Source organism: Zootoca vivipara, chromosome 2 (genome assembly GCF_963506605.1).
Source record: "Zootoca vivipara chromosome 2, rZooViv1.1, whole genome shotgun sequence".
NCBI lineage: Eukaryota > Metazoa > Chordata > Lepidosauria > Squamata > Lacertidae > Zootoca > Zootoca vivipara.
Genome location: NC_083277.1, coordinates 48,451,712 through 48,476,927, shown reverse-complemented (window position 1 = coordinate 48,476,927; position 25,216 = coordinate 48,451,712). Strand labels below are relative to the sequence as shown.

Genomic DNA, 25,216 nt, shown 5'->3' with positions numbered 1-25,216 from the left:
AGGTGAGAAAAGTGCGGCGCGGCGGGGGGCAGGCGCGAGAAGGAAGGAGGCGCTGAGAAGCTCGGGCCAGTCAGCTCAGGCGGCGAGGAAGGATCCCCCCGGGAGAGTGGGAGTGAGTTGACAAGCCGCCGCCGACGGCGATATAGGCGCCCCCTCCTCTGCTCTAGGCAGCCACTTCCAAGCGGCTCACTTGAGGGGGCGGGAAAGAAGCCAGCCGGACTCCTTCCCGAAGAGCATAGAGCTGGGCCGGTCCCAAGCCTTTGAGGTCCAGCCCAAGGCTCTTTTGCATTTCTGCGGAAACGGCCCCCCGCCCGCCCGCCCACCCACTCGGCGCAAAATTGCAGCGCGAGGCGAGCAACCTCCGCGGGAGTGACTGAGCTCGGAGGGGAAGCCTCCGGAGTCCAGACATAAGCAATAGAGCTGGGCGAGGGTGAGGTTGCTCGCGCTTGGAGCGGCGGGACCAGCAGCGTGCGACAAGAGGCTGAGGCGCCTTCTCCGGCTTGCAGACCTGCAGAAGCCTCGGGAATTTCTCCGCGCCCATTTCTCAAGAGAAGGAAAACTTTCGCGTCAGTTTTTCTCTGCCTCAGTCCCACGTCGGTGAGTAAGTGAAACGCGGGAGGATGGCGGAGCGGGGAGATGACATCCATGCACGTCTACGGGGGACGTCTGGCTTTCCTCGGGGATTATTATCATCTTTTTCTACCCTGCTGAGGGTAGGAAAGCATTTGGTAGCGAGGGAGAAAAGAAACTGATATTTGGGGGACAACCAAGCCTCTGACTTGGTTGCAGAAAAGGGCAGCGGAGTTGGGAGCGGGGGGGGGGCAGCAGAAGGGGTAGGATAAACATTTATTTGGTTCACAAAAACAGTGAGGACTGGTCCATAAGGGCCCACGGCCACTACTGCCCCACCGGCTTCAATCTGCCCTCAGCAGCCCAGAGGGTGCCACTGCCTGTCACGTTTCCCTGCAGGGAATTAGATTCGTTAGTTCTGCCTGTCGCTGCCTTAGCCTCTGCTTGGTGTTTGCTTCATTGCCTCCTGCCCTTCCACTCTCACTGGGCAGAAACTGTAAGGAACAAAATGGTCCAGGCTGAAATTATAAAAAGATTTATCAAGGAATATGCCCCATTAAGCTCGATGAGACTTCTGAGTAAACCTACTAAGGCCTGCGCTTAACGTTTGTCTTCTATGGGGCTTTTTGAGAATCGATAATGATCTCTTGCGTTGGCTTTCGATGACTCCTGCCCAAGTTAGGACCCAACTAAATTATATGGGAAATGTATGGTTGTGTTTTCCCTGTCTGTGGTGTGTGGGATTTTTAAAAATTAAATCAATAACAGCAGCAGGCACCCTCAGATCAGGAACTCTGGTAGTGGCACCTGCCATGTGGAACGCCCTCCCATCGGAGGTCAAGGAGATAAACAACTACCTGACATTTAGAAAACACCTAAAGGCAGCCCTGTTTAGGGAAGTTTTTAATCTGTAATATTTTAATGTATTTTGGTATTTGTTGGAAGCCGCCCAGAGTGGCGGGGGAAACCCAGCCAGATGGGCAGGGTATAAATAAATAAATAAATAATAACTCAGCAAGGGAGAAAGGTGGCTGAACCCCACTCCATTATTGGCCAAATTAACCCCCCCAGTTGGTATTTATCCTCAGAGTGAAGTTCCTTTTGTGCCAACCCTAACCATAGAGCCTTCGTTCGAACCACACAAATCTTTAAATGATGCCATGCTTTTAACATGCTTCCCGCATAACAGCTTTTTAGAGAGTGGTGATGGTTTACCGGTACTTCAATTTGGAAGACATCAGCTTACCTTATTGGATGCTAGAAATCATTAAACTAACAACATCAGGAGGCCCACTCTGATGTACAGCATCATCCCAAAAGTGTTGGGCCTCATGGCAAAGTCTCAAATGAAATCAGCTCTAAGAAGGTTACTGGAAATATGCCCTCTTTAGTTTTTGAGCAAGTGTCCAAAATCATAGGCAACGTAAGAGTAGACAAAAGTTGAAGCTTACTCAGTACTAATTTTTCAGCTAGTGTGCATTGTGAGTATACACAATATACACCAGGGATGGTGAATTCCTGGCCTGCAGGCAGAGTTGGTGAAATAAAGCCTAGTTTTGCTCCTGCCTGCAGGCCTTATACAGCCTGCCAAGCCTTTTAAATAGACTTGCCAGACCCCCAACTGGATATGCCAGTGGCAACAGCATCAGTTGTATCACCAGCGGCACTCAGGAGTGCTGAGGAGCAGGCTGGAGTTAGGAAATGAGAATGCATCTTCTAGTCTGTGCCAATATTTCATGAATGCTGTTGATGGCCAAATACTCAGGAAATATTTAACAATTTTTATTTTTTTTAAAAAAATTTACACTGTTTGAGTGTAAGAAACCCTCTAAGCAGAGCAGTTCCAAGCACTCCTTCCTTTTTCCTGAGTGCTCTGATCTGCTCCACAGTGAGTGACTCTTATTGACAGTGGTGTGGCACCAGAGCAGAGAGCACTAGGGGACGAAAATCATGTCATCTCTGGCACAATTGAAAGGACAACATCAAAGTGCAAATTCCAAATCACTATGGGCCAAGAACAGGGAAAGGCCCTGAGACACAGAGAATGTAAAATCAGATGGTGGAATTGAGCAGATCTTCACAACTTACATTTGCAAGGGGGGGGGTAGCCAAACGTTTCCCTCATCCCACCTACCAACGAGCCTGAAATAAAATACTGGGTCAACTAACATTTATTCAGAGTAGTCCCATTGAAATGAATGGACCTAATATTAATATCAATGGGTCTACTCTGAGTAAACATTAGTTGGCTTCAATCTATTGTGTGCATGTGCTCTCATGTGGGTGCCCACATTCTTGGAGAGTGGCATACAGCCCAAGAAGTGGGTTCCCAGAAGGCAGTGTGTCCCTTTGGTTGAAATTCACTAACCTCGAGAAACATTAATATATGCTGTAGATTTGTTCCAGATTTGCAATCCTAGAAGAGTAAAATCCTAGTGCTAATCTTGATGTTCTTTCACAGTCCAACCTGTCTGGTAATAACAGGAAGTAGAGGGAAATTAGTTGATGTGTTTATTCCATGCAAAATTTAACTTTGCAATGATAATTCACTACAGAGGAAATAATGGTAATAACTCTGTGAGCAAGCATAATTACTCTCTGCATTTTTTAAATCATGCAAAACCCTAATTGTGTTTGTTCAGAAAATAATCCATAGTTGAATTGCATCATTGGTCCCCACCCACTTCTGCTGCCACTTCAAAAGAAAATATAAGCACTTCTTTGTTGTCTACCACATCTCCCCTACAGATTGAGTCACCATTTTTCCTGCCATGGCTTTGACTCAGAAAAGCAGTGATTGGACATCTTAGACACAATGGCTGAAAAAATGTTGTAGACTGAAAAAAAGCACCATCTTCCATATGCAAGTGTAATTTGCTATGAAATATCTTATGTGTACACATGCTCCACATGTACATTAAAAATGTGGAAGAGGCAAGACTCCACCCTGCTATTCCCAGCCCTGACATAACCCCAAATATCTGTGCATTGAATATAATGTGTGTAAAAGAGTAGTTATGTGTGCACAGTTGTATAAAGTACATACAGTTCCACATGATTCAGATCCCTGTGCAAATGGGGGTCCTAGTCTTATAAAATGCCTATACAGATAGCTCCTTTTTACTTGTTCCTCTAAACAGACAAATGTTTGTGGTGCAAGATGCATGGAAGCATCAAGTTTGGGGGCAGTGGCGAATGATCCCAATCCCATCCACATATTTAGTAACCATGTCAAGCACATATGAGTAGAGCATGGGTAGTCAGTGAGGCCCCTTCTAGAAGTTGTGAGACTACAGCTCCTATTATCCCTTCCCACTGGCCATGTTGGCTGGGGCTGGCAGGAGTTTGTGTCCAGCAACATCTGAAGGGCACAATGTTTGTCTATCCCAAAACTCAGTGTAAAGTATTAGGAAGTTGCTACTATTATGGCCTCTTTTCTTTTTGGACAGGATTACTATGAGGCCACAGACAGTAGAATTTAAGGTGGTGTTATTGTTGCACTGCACACTACTTAATTTCTTGAGTTTTCAAAAGAGCTTTGCATGCCACCACCTTTCTGCTATTTATCTCCATGGCTATTGCTTCTGCTATTTATTGGACCCACTGGTCCTCCCACACTGGAAGTTCACATTGGTGGAAAGACAGAGGTTTTCCTGGCTCTCACCCAACATATACAAAAAGGCCTCTTACTTGGAAGTACAAGAGATATATTTATTCAGGCAAGTAACAATAGAAGCCCAGCAGAAGATACGGGGCTCAGGAGTCATGGTTCAGGAGTAGAGCAAGAAGCTCAGAACTGGATGGAAGCAATGGAGATGTTCAGCATTGTTCTGCAGCCTCTGACCTGCTTCTCTGTGGGGTCTGGCATTGGACCAGGCAACAACATGAAAGTTACGCCATGGTTTGACTAACTGCTATGTGTGAAATTGGGCTCATAGTTTATTCCCCTCAAGCAAACAATGAGTTGTAAGCCAAGAATGAACCTTGACTCTGGCTTATGATTTGCTTGGAGAGAGAAAAAGTACGAGCCTGGGCTCAGACGTAATGCTAAGCCAAACCAGGGCTTAACTCCTGGTACTCTACCAACAGCAGAAGCCTGGGAAAGGTGAAGCAGTCATGGTCTCCTCTCTGTACATCACCATGCCTGTTCATTTGTGGGGGGGAAATAAAACAAATTCCTTCCAGTAGCACATTAGAGACCAACTAAGTTTGTCATTGGTATGAGCTTTTGTGTGCATGTATCTGAAGAAGTGTGCATGCACACGAAAGCTCATACCAATGACAAACTTAGTTGGTCTCTAAGGTGCTACTGGAAGGATTTTTTAAAATTTTGTTTCGACTACGTCAGACCAACACGGCTACCTAGCTGTCTTGGCTTAGCATTATGTCTGAACTAGGCTAGTATCTAGCTGAATAACTGCCGTGATGGGTGGTATATGTGGATGGGGCTTGTATGTTGGAAGGATTCAGGGCTGGGGTATGTTGCACTTTCTTGTGAGATCTCTGTTGACAGGAGATGGGACATCCAATGACAGGGGTCCCTAGGTTTTGGTTTACTTTTCCACATAGAACTGAAGTGAAGTTATTCCAAATTACACTTGGAAGGTAGTACGCTTGTTTCATATTTTGTCTAAGTGTGTCTATGTTTAAACTCAGATTAGATCACAAATAATTATTCAGATACTGCCCTGTTAAAAAAGTATCACTCTTTCAACTCCAGTCCTGTATTCTTCTAGTTGCCACTTATTTTGCTTGTGACTAGGGGCAACACATTTTAGTGATTGATTCTGGTTGATTCTGGTTGATTCTGTTTCAGTGTATCTGACGAAGTGTGCATGCACACGAAAGCTCATACCAAAATAAAAACTTAGTTGGTCTTTAAGGTGCTACTGAAGGAATTTTTTTACATTTTAGTGACTCATTCCAACTAAAGTGCTTACTAATTTAGACAATGAACAATTTGTGAGCTGGAAGAGCTAGAACTAATAAACTAGTTGTTTATGTTCTGTGGACAATCTGAGGCCGTTATGGTATTTGAATAATGCATTAAAAACAACAACCCATCCATGTCCTTCAAAATGCTGCAGAGAAGTGGAGACAAATCACAATTAAAATTAACTTCGTTTTCTGTAGAAACTGTATTGGTAAAGTACAATAATCACATGAAGCCCCATGGATATGGATGGAGGACTAGAAAATAAAAGTATCAGATATGTACAAGATTTGACATTCATGTGTTTACTGTGCTGAAGACAGATGGAAAACATTTTTGTTGAATTGTATCTATGTTGTTGATAATATTTTATACAACTTTTCTTGATACGAAGTCTTTCTCTTGCACTAATGGTGTGTCTGGAGCCACTGCTACTATATAATAGCTTGGTTTTGTGATCTAGATACAGTATCTTCAACCTTTTCAGACACACCTTTAACCTAAACATGCATTTGGGGACCCATTTCTTAATCTTTTACCATAGATTTGCATGGTGGTAGTGCTCCTTGGATCAGGCTGCGACCCACTCGTTGATCCCGACCCACCAGTGATCTAGATGATTATGGTGAATGTGGAATATCCTGTTTGAAGGGCCTGTAACTGTGGCATGCAGCATTTGGGGAGGACCCATAGCCCCTGGAATCTCAGGTTGGGCTGGGAAGGATTCCGGTCTCAAACAGTATACAGTACTGAGCTAGATGAACCAATGATTTGACTCAGTCGAAGGCAGCTTCCTGTGTTTCCCAGCATTCCCAGCATTCCACGTAGGCATGGATCCAGAGTTGTCCTTCTTTGAACAGAAGGTTCTTTCCATTCATGGAAGGACATCCTTCCTTCCACTGGCACAAGGAAGGGAGGCAATTTTTGTTGATTCACCCTTGCCAGTGCCATCTCCCATGCTGTTTTGAATGCGCCCACACCAGCTTTCCATAGTAGATTTGAGGGGAGCAAAGTGGGGTGCAGGTAGAAGGGTGAATCTGCAGAAATAATGTCCTCCCTTCTGCCAGTGGGATCATGCTACAGGCAATTTTTTAAAAAACTATCCATTTTTCTTTCAACATTCTTCCAAAAAGTATAATGTTGTAACATTAATTAGATCAACTTACTTCTACTCCCCTAGCCTGAGCTAATGATACCATGTGGAATTCAGACTGGATGATTTGGTGAAAGAAAACACACATGGAGAAAGACATCTGCAGATGGAAGATATTAAAAACAAAGATGGAAAGCACAGAAAAGGTGTTGCCTTCCAAAAGCTGGATGGATGGAAAATGGAAAATAGCATTATCCTTATCAAACAAAACAGTAAAGGAATAGTTCTCAGCAGTGCATTTTCAATGCTCTCTCTCTCTCTCTCTCTCTCTCTCACGCACACACACACACTCAAACTCACTCACTTGTACATATAACCAGCAGCTCCCAACCCCCCCCCCCCCACACACAGACCATTTGGAAATTGCTGATGGTCTTGGCAGACTGCAAAATGATTTTTCTGCTGGTTGTAGCTGTTGTAATTTTACATTGCTGCCAATTTATGTGTTTTAAAACTAGCTTTCTGTAAGACATTGTAAAATCCATTGCAGAGCTTCATAGTGCTAGTGATAAAGATAAGAAATAAGCAATGTCAAATTGCCCTTCAAGAAACTGGTTACTTGTGTGTTATAGTCATCACATGCTTCTTTTATATAGCAAAAACAAAAATTATTGCAGCCATAAAATCTTCAGGAGTTCAAGTAAGGTATTTAAGCTTTCATGGTATATTGAGGGTTCAGAGAAAACAATAATAAATTATTCGAATTCATTTCTGTCCTGGTGAACGTCTCTGCCAACAGGGAGCTGATAATTAAGTGATTTGAAATAGGGAGCAGGCTTTCCATGGTTGCAAAAGAAGTGGAACATTTCAAAGGTTAGCAAGGAAAATGTTTTCAAAACAGTAGCTGGGAAATATTTGGGGATTTTGTGTACTGACCAAATAAACTTATACAGTCTCATAAATCTAAATCTTGTGTGCTCTGTTTTTAGACGCAAATACAAATTCTGAGGCTGATTATCCTCTGGCCACGTGAATAATTTCCAAGCTCTATTGTTTTTCTATACGGTTTTTGTTATTGGTGCTGTCTTAAGATAAAGTAATTTTGCTTTGATGTAGCATTTAGCATTTAGCAAGAGTCTTTTTCTGTTGATTTCTGCTCCTATTGATGTTTTTACACCAGACCCACTTGGACAATAAGTACCATAAAAAAATGAAACAAAAAAGGCTTACCCTAATTCTAATAATAAGCACTAATTAATTTTGGGGGGAAGTACTAATTAATGGAGAGAAGAGCCATAGTTCAGTGGTAGGTAGAGTATCTGCTTTGCTGGCAGAAGAGCCCAGGTAGGGCTGGGAGAGTTCTCTACCTAAAACCCTAGAGAGCGGTGCCAGTTAGTGTAGACAGTACTGAGCGAGATGGACTGAGTATAAGGCAGGTTCCTATGTTCTGCTAATTGTTTTTTGGAACCTATAACCATGAGTATATGAGTACTATTTTGCCACTCTTCCTGTTCAAGGACTGAAGGACTCAAAGGGACCGAATGTTGTCAGGTCTAGGTGAATGTCCCCCAACTTCTTACTTGGCGACTTCTTTATGGACACAGTTGGTGCTAAGGGTACTGTTGGCCTGAATTTGCATTCAGAAGCAACAATATACTGATATGTAAAGACACATATATGCCACCAAAGGCTTGTCCACATTTCCGTTTGGCCCATGCTTTCTACCCATGGGTCTGAGAGGCTTTTCGTTTGCCCCACCGCTTTCCCCAGGAAAACCTGATGTTTACCACTGAATCGTAGCAAACCTCAATCGAATTTTCTGCAGGTTAGCATTTGTTCCAATTCATGTCCTCTCATTCAGGACATGTGGAAGTGTGGACAAATCCATAGTGGATCCAATCCTTCTCAGTAGTTTTCAGCCATGGACTTAGGAAACCTGCCTGAACATTTATTATAAGTTGTATACTGAAGTGTTGCGGTGCATACAGGTATGGTGCATGGTAAACTGGGGCTAACCATTGTCATATATTTGGCCATTCTGAAACCTCTGCAAGATTTTTAATAGCTTGCTCCAGGCTTAGTCTGGTCCCTCTCAGACTCTCCCTTAATGGAAACAAAATAATAATAAAAAATCCTTCCAGTAGCACCTTAGAGACCAACTAAGTTTGTTATTGGTATGAGCTTTTGGGTGCATGCACACTTCTTCTTCTCCATTAATGGTCTTCGAAAGTGCTGTAGCTACTAAATTCATTGCAAGTGCTAGGCTTACAGCTCTTTCATTAGTGACCGGCAAATTCCCCCAGGCTTCATTTGCATGCGTACATAAAGTATAGTGCTTGAAATGGGATGTTTTGTTTGACTACAACTACTTCTGGCTTGGTAAGATTATCATCTGCTGATTGGCCTGATCAATTAGTAGGACTGATACCATGTTGAGGTAACACACCATCTATTTGCTTAGATTATTAGAACAGGCTGTATGTATTGAAGGGAAATAATGCTTATAAGTACGGTATTTGATTAATCAATATAGGAGTGAATAAAGCATTAAAAAGGAACTTTTTGTTCCTTTCTCTTGGGTCTATGAAAAGGGCATCCTGGAGGTGACTCACAGCTGTACAGCAGTGTTTCCCAACCTTGTGCCTCCAGCTGTTTTCGGACTACAATTCCCATCATTCCTGACCACTGGTCTTGCTAGCTAGGGATGATGGGAATTGTAGTCTCAAAACATCTGGAGGCACAAGGTTGGGAAACACTGCTGTACAGCTTCCCCTTTCAGTAGCTAACAGTGCCATCACTAGCACTGGTGGTCCTGTTCCTATTTGTGGGCTGTACTTGTAGCTTGTCCAACAGTTTCTAAACAGAAGATGATAACCCAACCTTCCCTTAAAAACAAAACTGCCCAAAATCATATAATAATACCGCAGGTCCACACATTTCTAATTCAAGCTTCATAGCTTTATTCTAAATTATTTTGATAGTTGTGCATTGTGATGAAAGCATTAAAAAAAATGGTGCCAGCAATGCAGATTTATGCATGCAATATCACATCGTTATGTAAATTGGCAGCAATGTAAAAAACAGGGCCGTCTTAAGCACCTTTGGCGCCCTGGCGCCGTGGTGCGACGGATCCCACCGCCGCCCCATTTTCCAGCGCGACGGGCGGGCGGGCTTGTTGCGTGGCGGAGTGGCCGGCGGGCGGGCGGGCTTGCTGCGTGGCGCCCCCCCCCCCCGGCGGGCCGGCGACGTGGCGCACAGCGCCACACAGCCTGGCCGTAGAGCCGGCCCTGGTAAAAAAGCAACAACGACTTGCCTAGTTTCTTCTGGCCCCTTTGCTGCCTTCAAGGAAGACATTTTTATTCCTCTGTGTGCACTCACAATGTAGCCTTTTTTGTGTTTTATTGATTCTTCCTGTGTTGTTTTTATTGTCTCAGTGTCTTTGTTTCAGCGACCTGACAAATGGGCCGAGGTGTTCCTAGTAAAATTACTTCTAGTTTATCTTCGCCTTATCAGATGTCAAAGAGAAAAACAGCTACCAGATTTTTAGTAGAGATCTGAAGGCAGCCCTGTTTAGGGAGGCTTTTAATCTTTAATCGATTATTTTATTCTTCGATTGGAAGCCTCCCAGAGTGGCTGGGGAAACCCAGACAGATGGACGGGGTATAAATAAATTATTATTATTATTATTATTATTATTATTATTAATCTTCATGGAGAAGCTAGCAGAAGGTTTCCACTAACTGTTTCACACTTGATATATAAAACATATCAGGACCATTTAATCTTATTTGGAAACAGAAGCAAGAGTGGGTAAAATGCCAGTATATATTTAGGTGATGAAGCGCTATATCACTTTTCAATACATGTAGCATTCTCACACATTTTGAGTGTAGAACCTGTAAGAAAATACTCTCAGTCTGAAATATTGTTTAGTGAGAGATGTGGTTATTACAGATAGTTCTTTAATAACATTACTAATATAAAATGTCTCTCTTCCACCCTCAAATTTAATAAACTGGTGGGAAAAACTTCCACTTCTGAATACGAATGGAAGTTAATCACGGTGACTCAGTGCTTAATTGGATCTAAATTTGCATGTTTTTGTGCCTATAGAGGGATGTTTCATCTGATCAAAATGTTGTATCCCAACTCTTGTATTGTAGCAGTAATTAATTTCATAGAGCCCAAATAGAGGTAGTTAGTCCACTGGGATTTCTCTAAAGGATAGCCTATGACATTTCCCTCTGTATACTGTCATTGTTTCAGAGATACCATAATGTGAACTGAGAAATTTATAGAGCAAGTAGACCCATTATTTGGAGTGCTAAATAACTAGTAATTGTTCAAAGCCTTTTACTGTGTGCGTGATTTGAATATAAATGTAATTGCTGATAGCAAAATGCTCAACCTGAAGCAATTGATACCTATCTATTTTTACATCTTGCACTTTGATTAAGATAGGGTTGCCATATGTCCAGAAGACTCCAGAATTTCCCGGACATAGCTAGAATACGGCAGTAGGGAACAGTGTCCAGGAGGAAATCGCTGAAATGTCTGGGAAAATCCGGATGTATGGCTACTCATGTTGGAAGTCTTCATTTTAGCAAATTCCCTTAAAATTAGCTCAAAACCTTTTTTCTCTCTTTCTTTTTTGGAAATTTTTCAAAAACATGACAACTTTGGCCAGAAAAGAAAAGAAAAGAAAATCTCAACAACTTTTGTATCCAGATTTTCACTTTTTGAAAAATGGCAATCCTAGCTAAGAGCTGTCCTAAATAAAGCTACTGGCCATCTTGGACAATATCTCTTCTCAGATGAAAAAGTTGGAACCTATATCTATTTGTCCCCTCTAGGTGGCCTATGATTATCCAAAGAGCTATGTGGCTGATGCAATTTGACCCATTTTTTCATAGCCTTTAGATATGGTTTGACGTTGCTAAGTATTTAAGCGGGATGCGGGTGGCGCTGTGGGTTAAACCACAGAGCCTAGGGCTTGCCGATCAGAAGGTCGGCGGTTCGAATCCCCGCGACGGGGTGAGCTCCTGTTGCTCGGTCCCAGCTCCTGCCAATCTAGCAGTTCGAAAGCACGTCAAAGTGCAAGTAGATAAATAGGTACCGCTACAGCGGGAAGGTAAATGGCGTTTCCGTGTGCTGCTCTTGTTCGCTAGAAGCGGCTTTGTCATGCTGGCCACATGACCTGGAAGCTGTATGACAGCTCCCTCGGCCAATAATGCGAGATGAGGGCCGCAACCCCAGAGTCGGTCACGACTAGACCTAATGGTCAGGGGTCCCTTTACCTTTACCTTAATATTTAAGCAGCCAATAATGTGTATAGGTAGTTTAGACTCTGAATTTAATGGTCTTGCATACCCCTAAACTTAATGGTCTTATATAATGTAATGCAGTTCTGGATAAATTTACTCAGTCCTTCATCTTATTTAAACCATAGCTGCCAAGTTTTCCCTTTTCTCGCGAGGAAGCCTATTCAGCATAAGGGGAAATCCCTAAAAAAAAGGGATAACTTGGCAGCTATGTTTAAACATGCATGGGTCTGAGTGACAGATGCCTTCATTACATATCTTTAGGTGTCAGGCGAAAACATTCCTCTTCTCACACACCTTGGGCTAATGAAACAATCTCATAGCTGCCAAGTTCTCCCTTTTTTAAAGGGAAATTCCCTTATTCTGAATAGGCTTCCTCGCGAGAAAAGGGAAAACTTGGCAGCTATGCAATCTACTGTATAACCTTTTAAACTTTGTATGAGCGGGGAGGGTTATTGTTTCTGTTTGTTGTTGTGTTATGTATGTTTGTGTTTTTATGTTGTAAACCACCCAGTGTTCTGATGAAGGGCAGTATAGAAATTTAATTAATAATAGTAATAATAATATAGGGGCCCTTTTCAGAAGGTGATATGCATTACTTCATTTACTCCACATCATGGGAAGTAGTCTGCTGTGTTTGAAAGCTTTCCTGATTATTCTGCTGAGTTCTGCTCCGAGTTTAGCACCTGTAAACGGCATATAAATCAAATCAAGGTCCCCTGCTCAGAGGTCAGTTTTGTTAAGCCTTTGCTTATGTTTTTCAGAACAGGTTTTCTTTTGAAGTTTTACATTAAAACTGAAACATCATGCAACAATTGAAATGTTGCTGTATCCAAAATATGACATCGCCCTATGTGTAATGACTATTCTTTTCTGTCTCTGCTGATCAATTTTCCTTGATATGTTCAGCTCCATCAAAGCTTGATAAGTCAACTATTAAGTGTATTGGCAGTGAAGATCTAGTGCAATCTCTTCAAACATCAACTACTTAAGACACTTGTAAATTGTACTTTTTGTGCCATTTAGGAAAAAGGCATTGCGTGTCAATGAGTCAAACATATGTAGTCAGAGACCTCTAAAAATAATATCAACAGTGAACCAGCAATTACTTTTCTTGTCCATAAAAGTACAGCAACACCACAGAAGAAATCCTTATCTCTTTCTTAAATTCAGCAATACTTACTATCTATTTTGCATATGTTGTGTTCATTTCTGGGGGTTTTAGGCAGAGCTAAAATTGTGATGAGAGGAGTCCACTTATCTTCACAGTATTATGCTTTATCATGCTTGGTAAACATAACCAATCTTCATTTGTGGTTTTCACACATTTCAGAAATATCTTCAAAGCCTTGTAAATTAAAGGATACAAATTATTTGGAGAATACATTATAATTAAACACAATGAAGTAATATTAACATTATTATATTAAAAGCATGCACACAGCAAAATGGCATTGCTTACCAATTAACAGAAAGTTCTCCGTTTCATTTTCTCAAATAGCACTAACAAATTCTGTCTAGCATCTTCCTTTGGGCCCAGTGGACCACAAATAGAACGCTGCTTGTGTAGCAGGGCTTTCTTTGCATCTCCTTCCCATTCCACCCTTTTGCATCCACTTAAAACACCACTTTTGAGGAGGTAGCAGCAACACCACAGGGAAGTGGCCAGGGCTCAGATAGGCTGTGTTCCGTAAGCAGAAGTGCCTTTCTGTTGGCAGTAGACATGTTTGAATTGAAGCCATTGACTTCCAAACTATCTTTAAAAGCACCTACTCTCCTAAACTGGACTCCAACTGCAATTGTTAGAGAGTAACAATTCATTATCAGATTTCAAAGAACCAAAATGCTATTCATTTTTGTCTTATCCAAAACTGCTTCTTACTGATCATGTAGGTAGAAGATACATGGTTTTTGATATGTTGCTTTTTATTTTACTAGACCCTCCCCCCCCCCAGGTCACCAAGGCTTCTATCAGAGTACTACTCTGAGCACAAGGAGAGTGCAGTAAATAAGATAGTACTGATTCAGACTTCTGGCCCATTTTTATTATATCTGAGAACTTTCTTCCACAGAGCCCAATGAAAACCTTAATAAATTTAATACTATATATTTGTGTTGACAGACTGACCGGGGAGCAAAATGTACTTACTGGCTTGTATGTCATTACTTTTTCTTCAGCATTGTCACACTGATTGATGGAGGACTGCACAAGCTGGTTGCTTTTCTGGATCATTCTTTAATATGTGACTCAATCACGGCCATTGCTTAATCTGTCAAAGCCTGCTGGTGTAATTCGCATCATTTCATTACCCCCCTCCTATACCTGTAGTCATACAAATGAAAACATCACAGTGAATCAATATTCTCATTTGATTGTCAGCGACAGCAGTTTTTGCACCTGCTGTTTTTTCCCTGTGGATATCCTAGGAATGATTCATTCAATCTCTACCAGTAGTAAAATATATATTGTTGTGATTTTACTGTGTGCACGTTATGAATGAACTTGTTTTATAGGCCCACAGGCACATCCCTATTTTAAGGATGGGGTGGGAAGTAGATTCTACAGTTTATAGTTAGGAAATGGTTCAACAGACTGATTTGAAGCTTGGCAGGGAAGGTAAGTTTCAGGATAGTTTGCGGCAAATTTGGGGTAGAAAACGTAAGAAATGGCACACGTTCAGGGTGAACCTTGTGTGAGAAGGTTAGGGGGAGGGGAGTTGCATGAAATACTGTAAATCAATTTTCCATCACCTGGACAGTTTGGGCCAGTAATTATAACATCAGTACTTCTGATTTCAACAGGGAAACAGTCATGGGCATAGCCCAGGGGGGCAGGGGCAGCTGTTCCCTCCCAGTAGATCAAGTAAAACAATAGAAATACTTAACTAACTGACCAATCACATAGGTTCTGCACCCCCTAACAAAAGTCCTGCCCCCCCCCAAACAAAAATCCTGTCTATGCCCATGGAAACAGTTAGGTCTGGCTCCCAAGTTCAGTCTTTCCCCTCACCTTACATTGTCAAGACAGAGAGATCACGGGAGTATGTACATTAGACTTGAAGAGATTACCCGTAGGCATTGATAACAAAGATTTTGACACAAAATACTGGGCATATTAGTTCTGTTTGTTTTATGTTCATTTGAATTAACTTAAGAAATACTTGTCTGTAGGACAGAAAGTACTAAACTTCTAGTCTGTGGTAAAAGGCTCTGTAATTATCTTTTAATTCATAGAAAAATCAAGCTGCAAAGGCATATAATTTTTATATGGGCTGCTAATAGCAGTGGACCAGTAAAGAAATGATTCTGAAATAAATGTTCTGTGGCATTTTCTAGTTGTTGCTTCTGTTTCACCAAGTACCCCTGGAAGTTTGTTGTGTTTTTGGTCCAAAGGAAGAGTATATTGATTAAAAAAGAAAGATGTATTAAAAGTACAATAAATACAGTAAAACAAACAAAACTATGAAAAGCAATCAAGCAAAACAACATATAATACCAAATCACCAAATACTCAACTAATCACATTAGAAATGCATTTGTGAACTGCACAGAAGTTTTGACTTCCTTGAACTCCCCTTGCTATTGAAATTGGTTGATCCATCCAACAGGGCATGCGGCAAACAGTTCAGCTCATCTCCTTTGAAAATCTCTCAGATACTTCCTTAAGTAATAGGATAAATCACCTTACCTATATGATGAAACGAGAGGTGTGAATCTTAACTGTCTTTTACTGTGATACTACTGCAACTAGGATGTGGGGATAATTTATAAGGGCTATTGTTCTTTGAATATGCTCATATTTTTCGTGTTTGATAGTGCTTACCCTTTTTTCTGACATAAAAAAGTACAGTGAGGTTATATATTCAGTTTTTATTTTGGACTTCCTGTATTCTGAGTTTTTGTCTGCAGTAAAATGGCTAATTTGCCTGTATCTTTTTAACATTACTGAGACCTGGCTAATTAATGCCTAGGGTATGGATCATTTTCCTTCTTTTTAATGGAACAGAGCACCAAAGCCTATATTTTTGAAACAATACTCCTTGGGTCTTCATGTACAGTACTTACAATTTTTGCTCTATTATATTTTATCTTTCTTTTTCCACTTTAGTAGTTTGGACATTATATTTTTAAATCATAGCAATTTTTCTATTCATACCTACTTTCTGATCGAGATACCACTTGCCACATGCTGTTTTGAATCTAAAACAGCATGAGATTCCAGTTTCCTATTCTTTCAAACATGTAGCTACATGAATAAAGGAATAAAGCAGAAATTCATATTCTAGATATTAAATTCTCTCAAGCTTATGGTCAGAGTTGCATCCATACTTACAACTCAATCCTAACCAAGTTCATTCAGAATTAAAGCCAGTGGGGCTTGCTCCCAGGTTAGTGTGGTTAGGATTGTCTGAACAAAACCCTTAGAGAGAGAGTTTTGGATTTGATATCCCACTTTATCACTACTCTACTGAGTCTCAAAGCGGCTAACAATCTCCTTTCCCCTCCTCCCCCACAACAGACACCCTGTGAGGTGGGTGGGGCTGAGAGACTTCAGAGAAGTGTGACTAGCCCAAGGTCACCCAGCAGCTGCATGTGGAGGAGCGGAGACGCGAACCCGGTTCCCCAGATTACGAGTCTACCGCTCTTAACCACTACACCACAACTGAATGAAAGTCAGATAGACATGCTGGGTTGAAACCAGGTAAGCAGATGAAAAGAAGTGAAAGGGCAGGGAAGGAGAGGGTTTAAACAAATTGGTTTACCTATATTCAGTACGTCACAGACATAAAAGTAATTATAGTATACTGTATATAGAAAATATGGGTCAGTGCATGAGAGCTTCTTTCTGTTCCAGCTCAGTGATCTCAGGAATTCCATATCAATCTGATATGGAAGCTGTGTTAGTGAACTAGAATATTCTATGAGAAGGCTTTGGTCTCGCCATGCAGTTCTCATCATTTTCACCATGATGCTGCCATCCCTCTTTTTGTGGTTTTAATTTTAAATTTGCATTGTTCATTGTAAGATTTTTGCATTGTAAAATGCTATGGGGAACTGTTCATACTATGCATAGCAGCCTACACATAGCTGACCACACTGCATCATGCCTTAATACAGATTATTTAAACATGCGCAGGATAGAGAAGTTTCCCTGCCGCCATGATGATTGAAATTATTTTTTGACTATCCGAAAGTTATATATTAGAGTGCATAATAAAGCCGGATAAGCAAAAACAACACATTTGCTTAGAAAATTCTTAGTTTGCAGCCTTTTAAAAACACAACAGTATTTCAGGTCAGTAGAAAAACGGCCGGTTACGGTATCTATTACATAGTTACAGTGAGTTGGACGGTTGGCATTGCTGCCTTTCAGCTGGATAGTGCTGGGGTGGGGCAGGGCTTCAGTGAGGTCAGAGCTGTGTGATGCACCTACAGAGCTAATCCAGTACTCCCACCAGCAGGTTTGCATAGCTCTGACCTCACCACTGTCATGCCCTAGTAGGTGCTGCAGCAATGCTAGTGTTGGGGATGTGGGGGCACCCTTGTTCCTCCTACCCCTGTTCCCAGTGTAGATGGTTATTTCCCCCTCCCCTTGTTTCTGATATAGATCTTCACTGACCTTTTTCCCCCTGGTGTGCGGAACAACTATTTTGTGGTTCGCCTCAGGTGCCAAGATGACTTGGGCCAGTCCTGGTATCTACACATGATACAGTAGTCTTGCTGAAGCTAAACAGTGAACGGGTGTGAGACTGAGAACCTCAAGTCCCTGCATTGTCTTTTACATGATTAAGCTCTCTGAAACTAGCATTCCAATTTTGAAACCACTACCAGTATTTCATTTTTGATAGCAACACAGCACATTCAAATGCATAATCTGAGCATAATATGTGTGTCCCCCCCCCCGATGCAATTGTTATATGATCCTCTATATGCTATCCATCCATGTGCTGTTCACGTTTTTTTCTACAGAGTTTTTGAAACTGTTGATATTAACCCGATACAGTGACGAGGATTCCAGGACTGAATGACAAACCCCTCTCCATCTCTGATGGATGCCAAAGAAGTGGTTGCCAATAATCCCATGAACACTACAAGGCATGCACCTGGTATTATGGTATCCATTCAAGTACTGATTAATCTGCATAATTAAATAACTATTATTACCATTTTGAATGCACTGGGGCTGATGAAAGCAGGATAGATTCTGTCACTGGTGCTCATCAATTTAAGGAGTTTTACTTCTGCTGACATTAATTTTGGCTGCTCTTATTCCAGTTAAGTTTATGAACAAATGTGCTTAAAGAAGAAAGGATCCCCAAACAAGTCCATCAACTACAAGTGTTTGCCTATTTGTTTAACGGAAATCTATTTTTCTAAAGAGGACAATAGCCTTTTCTTTCACATGAATTCTGAATCATGGTCCCTTCTCTTGTGGGGGCCCAATTAGTGCCATTGCCTTCCGTTAAGAGCTTGGGTGTAATCCTTGACGCCTCCCTTTCTATGTAGGTGCAGGTTACTACAACAGCTAAGGCGACATTTTTCCACCTTCTCCGCATTAATTAGTTGGTCCCTTACCTTTCCCGCCCTGACCTAGCCACAGTGATCCATGCGGCGCTGATGGTCACCTCCAGGTTTGACTACTGTAATTCGCTCTACGTGGGGCTGCCCTTGGAGCTGTCTCAGAAACTCCAGTGGGTGCAGAATGCTGCAGCGAGGCTCCTCACGGGGTCCCTGCCATGGGAGCATATTCACCCAGTGCTTTTCCAGCTGCACTGGCTCCCGGTGGAGTACGGGGTCAGATTTAAGGTGCTGGTTTTGACCTTTAAAGCCCTTTACAGCCTAGGACCCTCGTACTTACAGGACTGTCTCTCCCGGTATGCCTCGTGGAGGACCTTAAGGTCCATAAACAATAATACCTTAGAGGTCCCGGGCCCGAAGGAAATAAGATTAGCCTCTACTAGAACCACGGCCTTCTCAACACTGGCCCCGACCTGGTGAGACCAGGGCCCTGCAGGATCTGATTTCTTTCCACAGGGCCTGTAAGTCAGAGTTGTTCCACCTGGCATTTGGCCTGGAGTCAACCTGATTCCCTCCCCCATTTTCCCTTTTCCCCTTTTGTATGAGGCTGCATTTTTAATTTAATTTTTATGTATTTAGTCTTGGTGTTGAGTTGTATTTTAACCAGTTGTTTTATATTTGGTGTTAGCCGCTCTGAGCCCGGCTTTGGTTGGGGAGGGCGGGGTATAAATAAATTTATTATTATTATTATTATTATTATTATTATTATTATTTGCAGAAAAAACATGGTTATGCTGATATTTATTCAGAAGTCATACATTCATTTATTTTCATTTTATTAGAAACTTAAAACACCTGGTCCCAACATCAACAAAATAGTTTGCAATGCATAAAAAATAAACATAGAACTTTGCACCCTTTTTTGCAGATTAACACCTTTCTTAAGTGTGAGTGGCATGTGAAGGACTGTTTCCTCAGTTGTCCCTTGGTTCATATGAGGAATTGTTGATGAATGAATATGCAATTCCCTGGCAAAGACAAACTGTCAGCAAAAAATCAGAGGCCGATCAAAATGTACTTTCCGAACTTTTCTTTGCTGTTTTACACTACTATTGAATGGAAACCTGACAGAGATTAAAAGCTGAAATATGCTGACTGCTAGCTGTTCAAAAATTAGCCCCCCATTCTTTGCTTTCTAATAAAAAAGGACAGAGGAGGAAGTCAAGAGACACCATCCATATCATTCACTGATCATTTCCACTGACAGCAAACCAAAATGACTTTGTTGGGAGAGTTACTAAGTTAGAGAATGTGATTAAATATATGAGTGGATGATGAAGGGGTGCATCACTGATATTCCTTTAGGAGAATCACACTGCAGGATATCAAAAGGCTGCCCTTGGTAAGAATGGTGGGGTATACATTTACCATATTAGCATTTACCACAAAGCAAAAATCTCTCCGCCTTTAAGAGTTCAGGAAGAAATAGAGTTTTATTTCAGCTTCCTGTTATTAGTTGCTGACCATTTTATGTATTTTTGAGAGCCATTCTTTCCAGTGACTGTACAGCAATGAGAACCTTGCAGAAGCAGCAAGGTTGGACTGTTATTAATTTATTTGCTGACAAGTTAAATATATATATATCTGAAAGTGTGTTTATACTACTTCTAATATAACTAATAGGAAGCAATGGATCAGGCACATTCCCTAAACAGTCCAAAGCACATATACAGTGTGCAGTAACTGGATTACAATTTATGGTTTTGTAGAGCAGGGGTAGCCATTGCAGTGCCTGCCAGATGTTTTAGACCAAAGCACCTATTCTTCCCAGCCAGCAGGGAATGATGGTCAGGGATGATGGAAGCTGTAGTTCAGCAATGTTTGCAGGGGACTACATTGCCTATCCTTCTAGAGCAGACTGGTGGGCAACAAGGGGCACAAGGAGAGGGAAGAAAAGTCCTATTGCACATGCAGAAGTCCTTGCGCTAATGGGACTTCATTGGATGCCACCCCATCTGCCCTATACTTCATATAACTGCCATAATTGAATTTTGTGCCATTACTCCTTTTCACTTTTTCTGAGGGAAGATAATTGGCACATAAAGATACACATAAAGATAAAAAGATATATACATACAAATATGTATAAAATGAATTGTAATTGTTTAAAAGGCCTTTAATGATACAGCACAAGAGATGTGGACTGGAAATCCAGGTGCTTTTGCAAATTTTTGCAGTATAGTTTCTTTGTAATCTTTTTTACCTCAGTCAACTCATTCCTTGCTTCTTATATCTGTCAATATTGTTGGAAAACTTAGCCTGTTGTTGGAACATTTTCTTTTTCATTTACAGATTCACAAAGGCAGGGAGAAAACAACTGACCAACTGATTCTTTTCTTCTAACTTTAGTGAAGAGATGTGTGTGACTGAAAGAACCACAAACAAGAATTCTACAGAGGCTCAACCTGTTCTAGGACTGGTCTTGGGTAGCATCTCCCTGATCACAGTTGTAATGAATATTTTGGTCCTGTATGCAGTGAGAACAGAAAAGAAACTGCAGACAGTTGGCAATCTTTATATTGTCAGTCTATCATGTGCAGATGTTATAGTTGGTGCAGCTGTCATGCCACTAAACATTGTGTACTTGCTGAAGGATAAATGGATCTGGAATAGAAATGCTTGCCTGTTTTGGCTGTCGATGGATTATGTTGCTAGCACAGCCTCCATATTCAGTCTCTTCATACTTTGCATAGATCGTTACCGTTCTGTCCAGCAGCCACTAAAATATCTCAAGTACCGGACCAAAACGAGAGCCTCTGTTATGATATCAGTAGCTTGGCTGCTCTCTTGTATGTGGGTAATCCCAATCCTTGGCTGGCGCAATTTTTATAAGGACAGCAACACAACTGTTAGCAATGGGGCTGATAATGGAAATATATGTGAAACAGATTTTTGCAATATCGTGTGGTTTAAAGTTTTGACAGCCATGATAAACTTTTATGTGCCATCACTGCTGATGCTTTGGTTCTATGCAAAAATATACAAGGCAGTCCAGCGGCATTATCGGCACCGGGAGCGCATACATGGGTCTTTTATATCATCCTCGGAAAAATCAGGTATGTACAGTGGAAGGCTGCAAGAAGTGCAAAAGATTTGTTTCCGAAGTGCAAGTAAAGATATTGGACAAGTCTCAAATGAGAACAGCTGTGACCAGAACAAAAGAACGGCAGCCAAATATCCAGCAAGCAATTTTGTTAATGTCCCCAAGGGTGTTCATTGCAGTAACCATGAAGTAGTGAAGCTTAGCTGTTTTCCTCTAGCCCTTGCACAGAGTGACATGAAAACAGGCACTGCAGACATGAGGTATGACTGTGCCGATAAAAGCACTCGGATTACAGAGAACCTTTGCCCCCAAGACTTTGAGTTAAGCAAGACTTTGGATGAGAAGATTTACACAGAGCAGCCTCCCTGCAGAAATTACTCTGATTTCACTCTAGAGGATCATCCTTATATCGAAGGGTGTTTCCCTCAGTATACCAACAAAAAAGACAGCACAAGTCTCCGTCAGTTGAAAAAGACATGGGAGAAGCTACGCAGCCATTCCATGAGTGTTAATCAAGGGTTGCGTATGAACAGAGACAGAAAGGCAGCCAAACAATTGGGATTCATAATGGCAGCATTTATGCTGTGCTGGAGTCCATATTTTGTTTTCTTCATGGTCATGGCCTATTGTGAAAGCTGCTACAATCGGCCAGTTCATATGTTTACTATTTGGCTTGGCTATGTAAATTCTACTTTAAATCCATTTATATATCCACTCTGTAATGAGAACTTCAAAAAGGCTTTCAAGAAGATATTTCATATGAAACCCTAGCTTCTTTTTTGGAATATTCTGGGGTGGAGTGAGGGAGGGGATCCTCAGTATCATGGTGGAAGGAAAAATTGACTTTCTAGTACCGGTACTATAGAGAATAATTGCAAACGCAGCAAATTCTTTTAGAAGATCCTTGGGAACTGAAGAAATTGAAAAGAGTGAAAAACAAAAAGGAGAGATTTAAGTAAAATATTGTGCTTTATTAATTAAACACTCCCAAGTTTTAGCCTCAGGGTTGTTTTTGTTTTGAAAATATTTTCATGGTATTTTTATTTTCCAGTTATATTCTTTGTAACAAAACTGAGACAAAATTAAGTATGTTAGCACTTAACCTAGTTTCTAAAGCTGAAACAGATGTTTCTTCACTTCAGTGGTCAGTTTACTATTGTCACTTGTCTCTTGATATTATTAGATGCTCCCTGGTTCCCAGAGCAATGAGAATGATTTGATGGATAATTACAGCAATCAGTTTTACCGCACACAATATTGGTTGCAACATGTTTCAAATACTTAGTGGTTGTAAACTCCTTGGGGTTGGGACTTGTCCTTCTACACTCAATAAAACACCGTGCACACTACTGGTGTGTATAAGTAAGAGAGATACATACAACCCCCCCCCCCAAACACACATTCACACTCACATACAGCTCAATGTCAAGGCAGTGCTTCAGTATTCACAATGTACCGTAGTTCTCACAGTAAATCAAAGTCACTTGCCCAGAAACCATCCACACGCCCCATCTAATAGCTAACTGCAATTGACACATTGCTGCCTTCTCTCTTCAGCTCTCTGTAAACATTACTTTTTACAAATAACAGAGCAGCATTCCATAAAACACCAGCTGCAGAGTAAAATCATTGGAGTCTTATTAAAGAAATTAGGCAGCAGTGCTTCTGAATACCGGTTTCTGGAAACCACAGGAGGAAAGAGTGCTCTTGTGCTTGGTTTCTGCTTGCAGGTTTCCCACGGGCATCTATTTGGCCACTGTGAGAACAGGACAGTGTCAGACTTGGATATTATGGCACCCTTTGTAAGGCCAGCATCCCCCGGCCTCACACTGCTGGGAAATCACTAAGTAGGCTTTGGGAAGGAGTACTGGGTAGATTTACAGACATATATCTCTTGCACGGTGGAAATATATTTATATTATGGATTCTATAGTTCAACAATGGAAGCATTCTATGAAATTTGCTGTAGTGGTACTACTAAAAGAATTTTTAAAATGTCTAGTTCCACCTCAAGCAGTTGTTTGAGATGTAAAAGCAAATATACCATTAAAAATGGTATCTGAAAAATGGTATCTGAAGAGGTGTGCATGCACACGAAAGCTCATACCAATGACAAACTTAGTTGGTCTCTAAGGTGCTACCGGAAGGAATTTTTTTTTATTTTGTTTCGACTATGGCAGACCAACACGGCTACCTACCTGTAATTAAAAATTCTGTTAAGGTATTGCAACTTCTTGAATGTTATTAAAGAAATTATGAGAGATGTGCCTGTTTACATTATATTATTAAGTGATTTGAGAAACTGTGTGAAAAGGAAACATAGGACAGAAGTGGACAGTTAATTAGCAAATCATCCTTGTGAAGAACTGGAAAAGTAATAGGAAACAATAAACTGATGAATGGTTTAGGAAAGAATGAATGAATTGATCATGTGCAAACGGCTATTACCACAGTACTTTTGAGTAGTAATAGAACTGTGACAAACTTTTTGGAAGGTTAGGAAAAAGTTAGTAAGACTGGACTGAAAATTAGAGAAAACACAAGTGAAACCATGTAAAGAACTATGTTTGTTTTATAGAACACAGGAATAAATGCTTTGTCTTCTGTATATTTTAATATATTAATGTGAAATTGTAAATGGTTTTAATGTTGAACTCATTTAAAAAAATTAAAAGTACCTAGCAAATGTTCTTGAACTATTGTTTTAAAACAATATTTTACTGTGCATCCAAACACCCAGCAAGAGCAACTCTCCCTCAACTTGCATCTATTGTGGTAAAACACTTAATTCCTGATATGCAAACCTCTCAGCTGCCTAATTATGATTTTAATATAGGTTCACAGAACTAGAGGGTGCTTTTGTCTCAAAGGGTTATTCCTCGATGTTATTCTTATGAATTAGCATCAGTTCTTTTTCAATAAGACTCTTACTTTGCCTATGGTGACATCTGGCTAAATCTTTTTGATGAAGGCTATTCTTATTCTTCATGTTCTGAATGCTTTCCGCAATCCTGTAATATGGCAAGATTCCAGAAATCAAAAATCGTTTCACCCATGTTGCTTCACCCATACAAAATGTTGTATATTGCCTCCTAACTCTAATTCCTGAGGTTACAATGAGATATTTAATTAGGAAAACACATCAAACATTTCAGAGACTGCTATCATCATTTTCATAAACCAATTGGCAGGACCCAATTGCCTAGGAGCAAATTAATTCTAAGTTTCCATTATATGCCCTAAAACACTGTTTGCTGTCAATTTTCCTGGGAAATGCAAGTTCCTAAATTGTACAAGTATTTTGAAAAATAAGTTTAAATGCACAGATAGTTTATTTGAATCCAGGTACGTAGTATGCTGTGCCATTGGCAGCTGTGTGGCCCAGGACTGCATGTTTCCCCTTCTTCAACTCTGCTATGCATTTTTTTTAATATCTGGCCTTAGGAAGAATTCTGTGTAAAATGATAGCTCACTTATGCCATACATATTGTAAACACTGGTTGGTTCTAATGAAGGTATTGGGTTATTGTCCCTGTGATTTCCCTGATCCTAGTCCCCAGCTAGACCATAACGTCTGTTATATTTCCAAAATAAGCAATCTAAACATGGTATCTAGTGAACTTTTTTGAGATAAATGACTAATGGGAATTTTTTCCACTCCCCAAGCCTGGGGATTT

The 25,216-nt window shown here is 40.9% G+C and overlaps 1 protein-coding gene across 2 annotated transcripts; it reads left to right on the top strand.

Moving 5' to 3' along the window:
- The first annotated feature begins 378 nt into the window (after positions 1 to 378).
- Positions 379 to 24,542, top strand: HRH1 (histamine receptor H1). 2 transcript variants are annotated; one of them, XM_060271471.1, is made up of 3 exons: positions 379 to 597; positions 16,437 to 16,619; positions 17,888 to 24,542. In XM_060271471.1, exon 3 carries the CDS (start codon positions 20,853 to 20,855, stop codon positions 22,308 to 22,310), a length of 1,458 nt encoding a protein of 485 aa, XP_060127454.1. In that variant the 5' UTR covers positions 379 to 597; positions 16,437 to 16,619; positions 17,888 to 20,852; the 3' UTR covers positions 22,311 to 24,542. The 2 variants fall into 2 exon arrangements, with proteins under 2 accessions (XP_060127454.1, XP_060127455.1); XM_060271472.1 differs by lacking the exon at positions 379 to 597 and having other exon boundaries at positions 13,496 to 16,619.
- The last annotated feature ends 674 nt before the right edge of the window (positions 24,543 to 25,216 follow it).

What these genes read in the sequence shown, in the direction of transcription:
- HRH1 (XM_060271471.1), top strand. Translation starts at nt 20,853, where the DNA reads ATGTGTGTGACTGAAAGAACCACAAACAAGAATTCTACAGAGGCTCAA.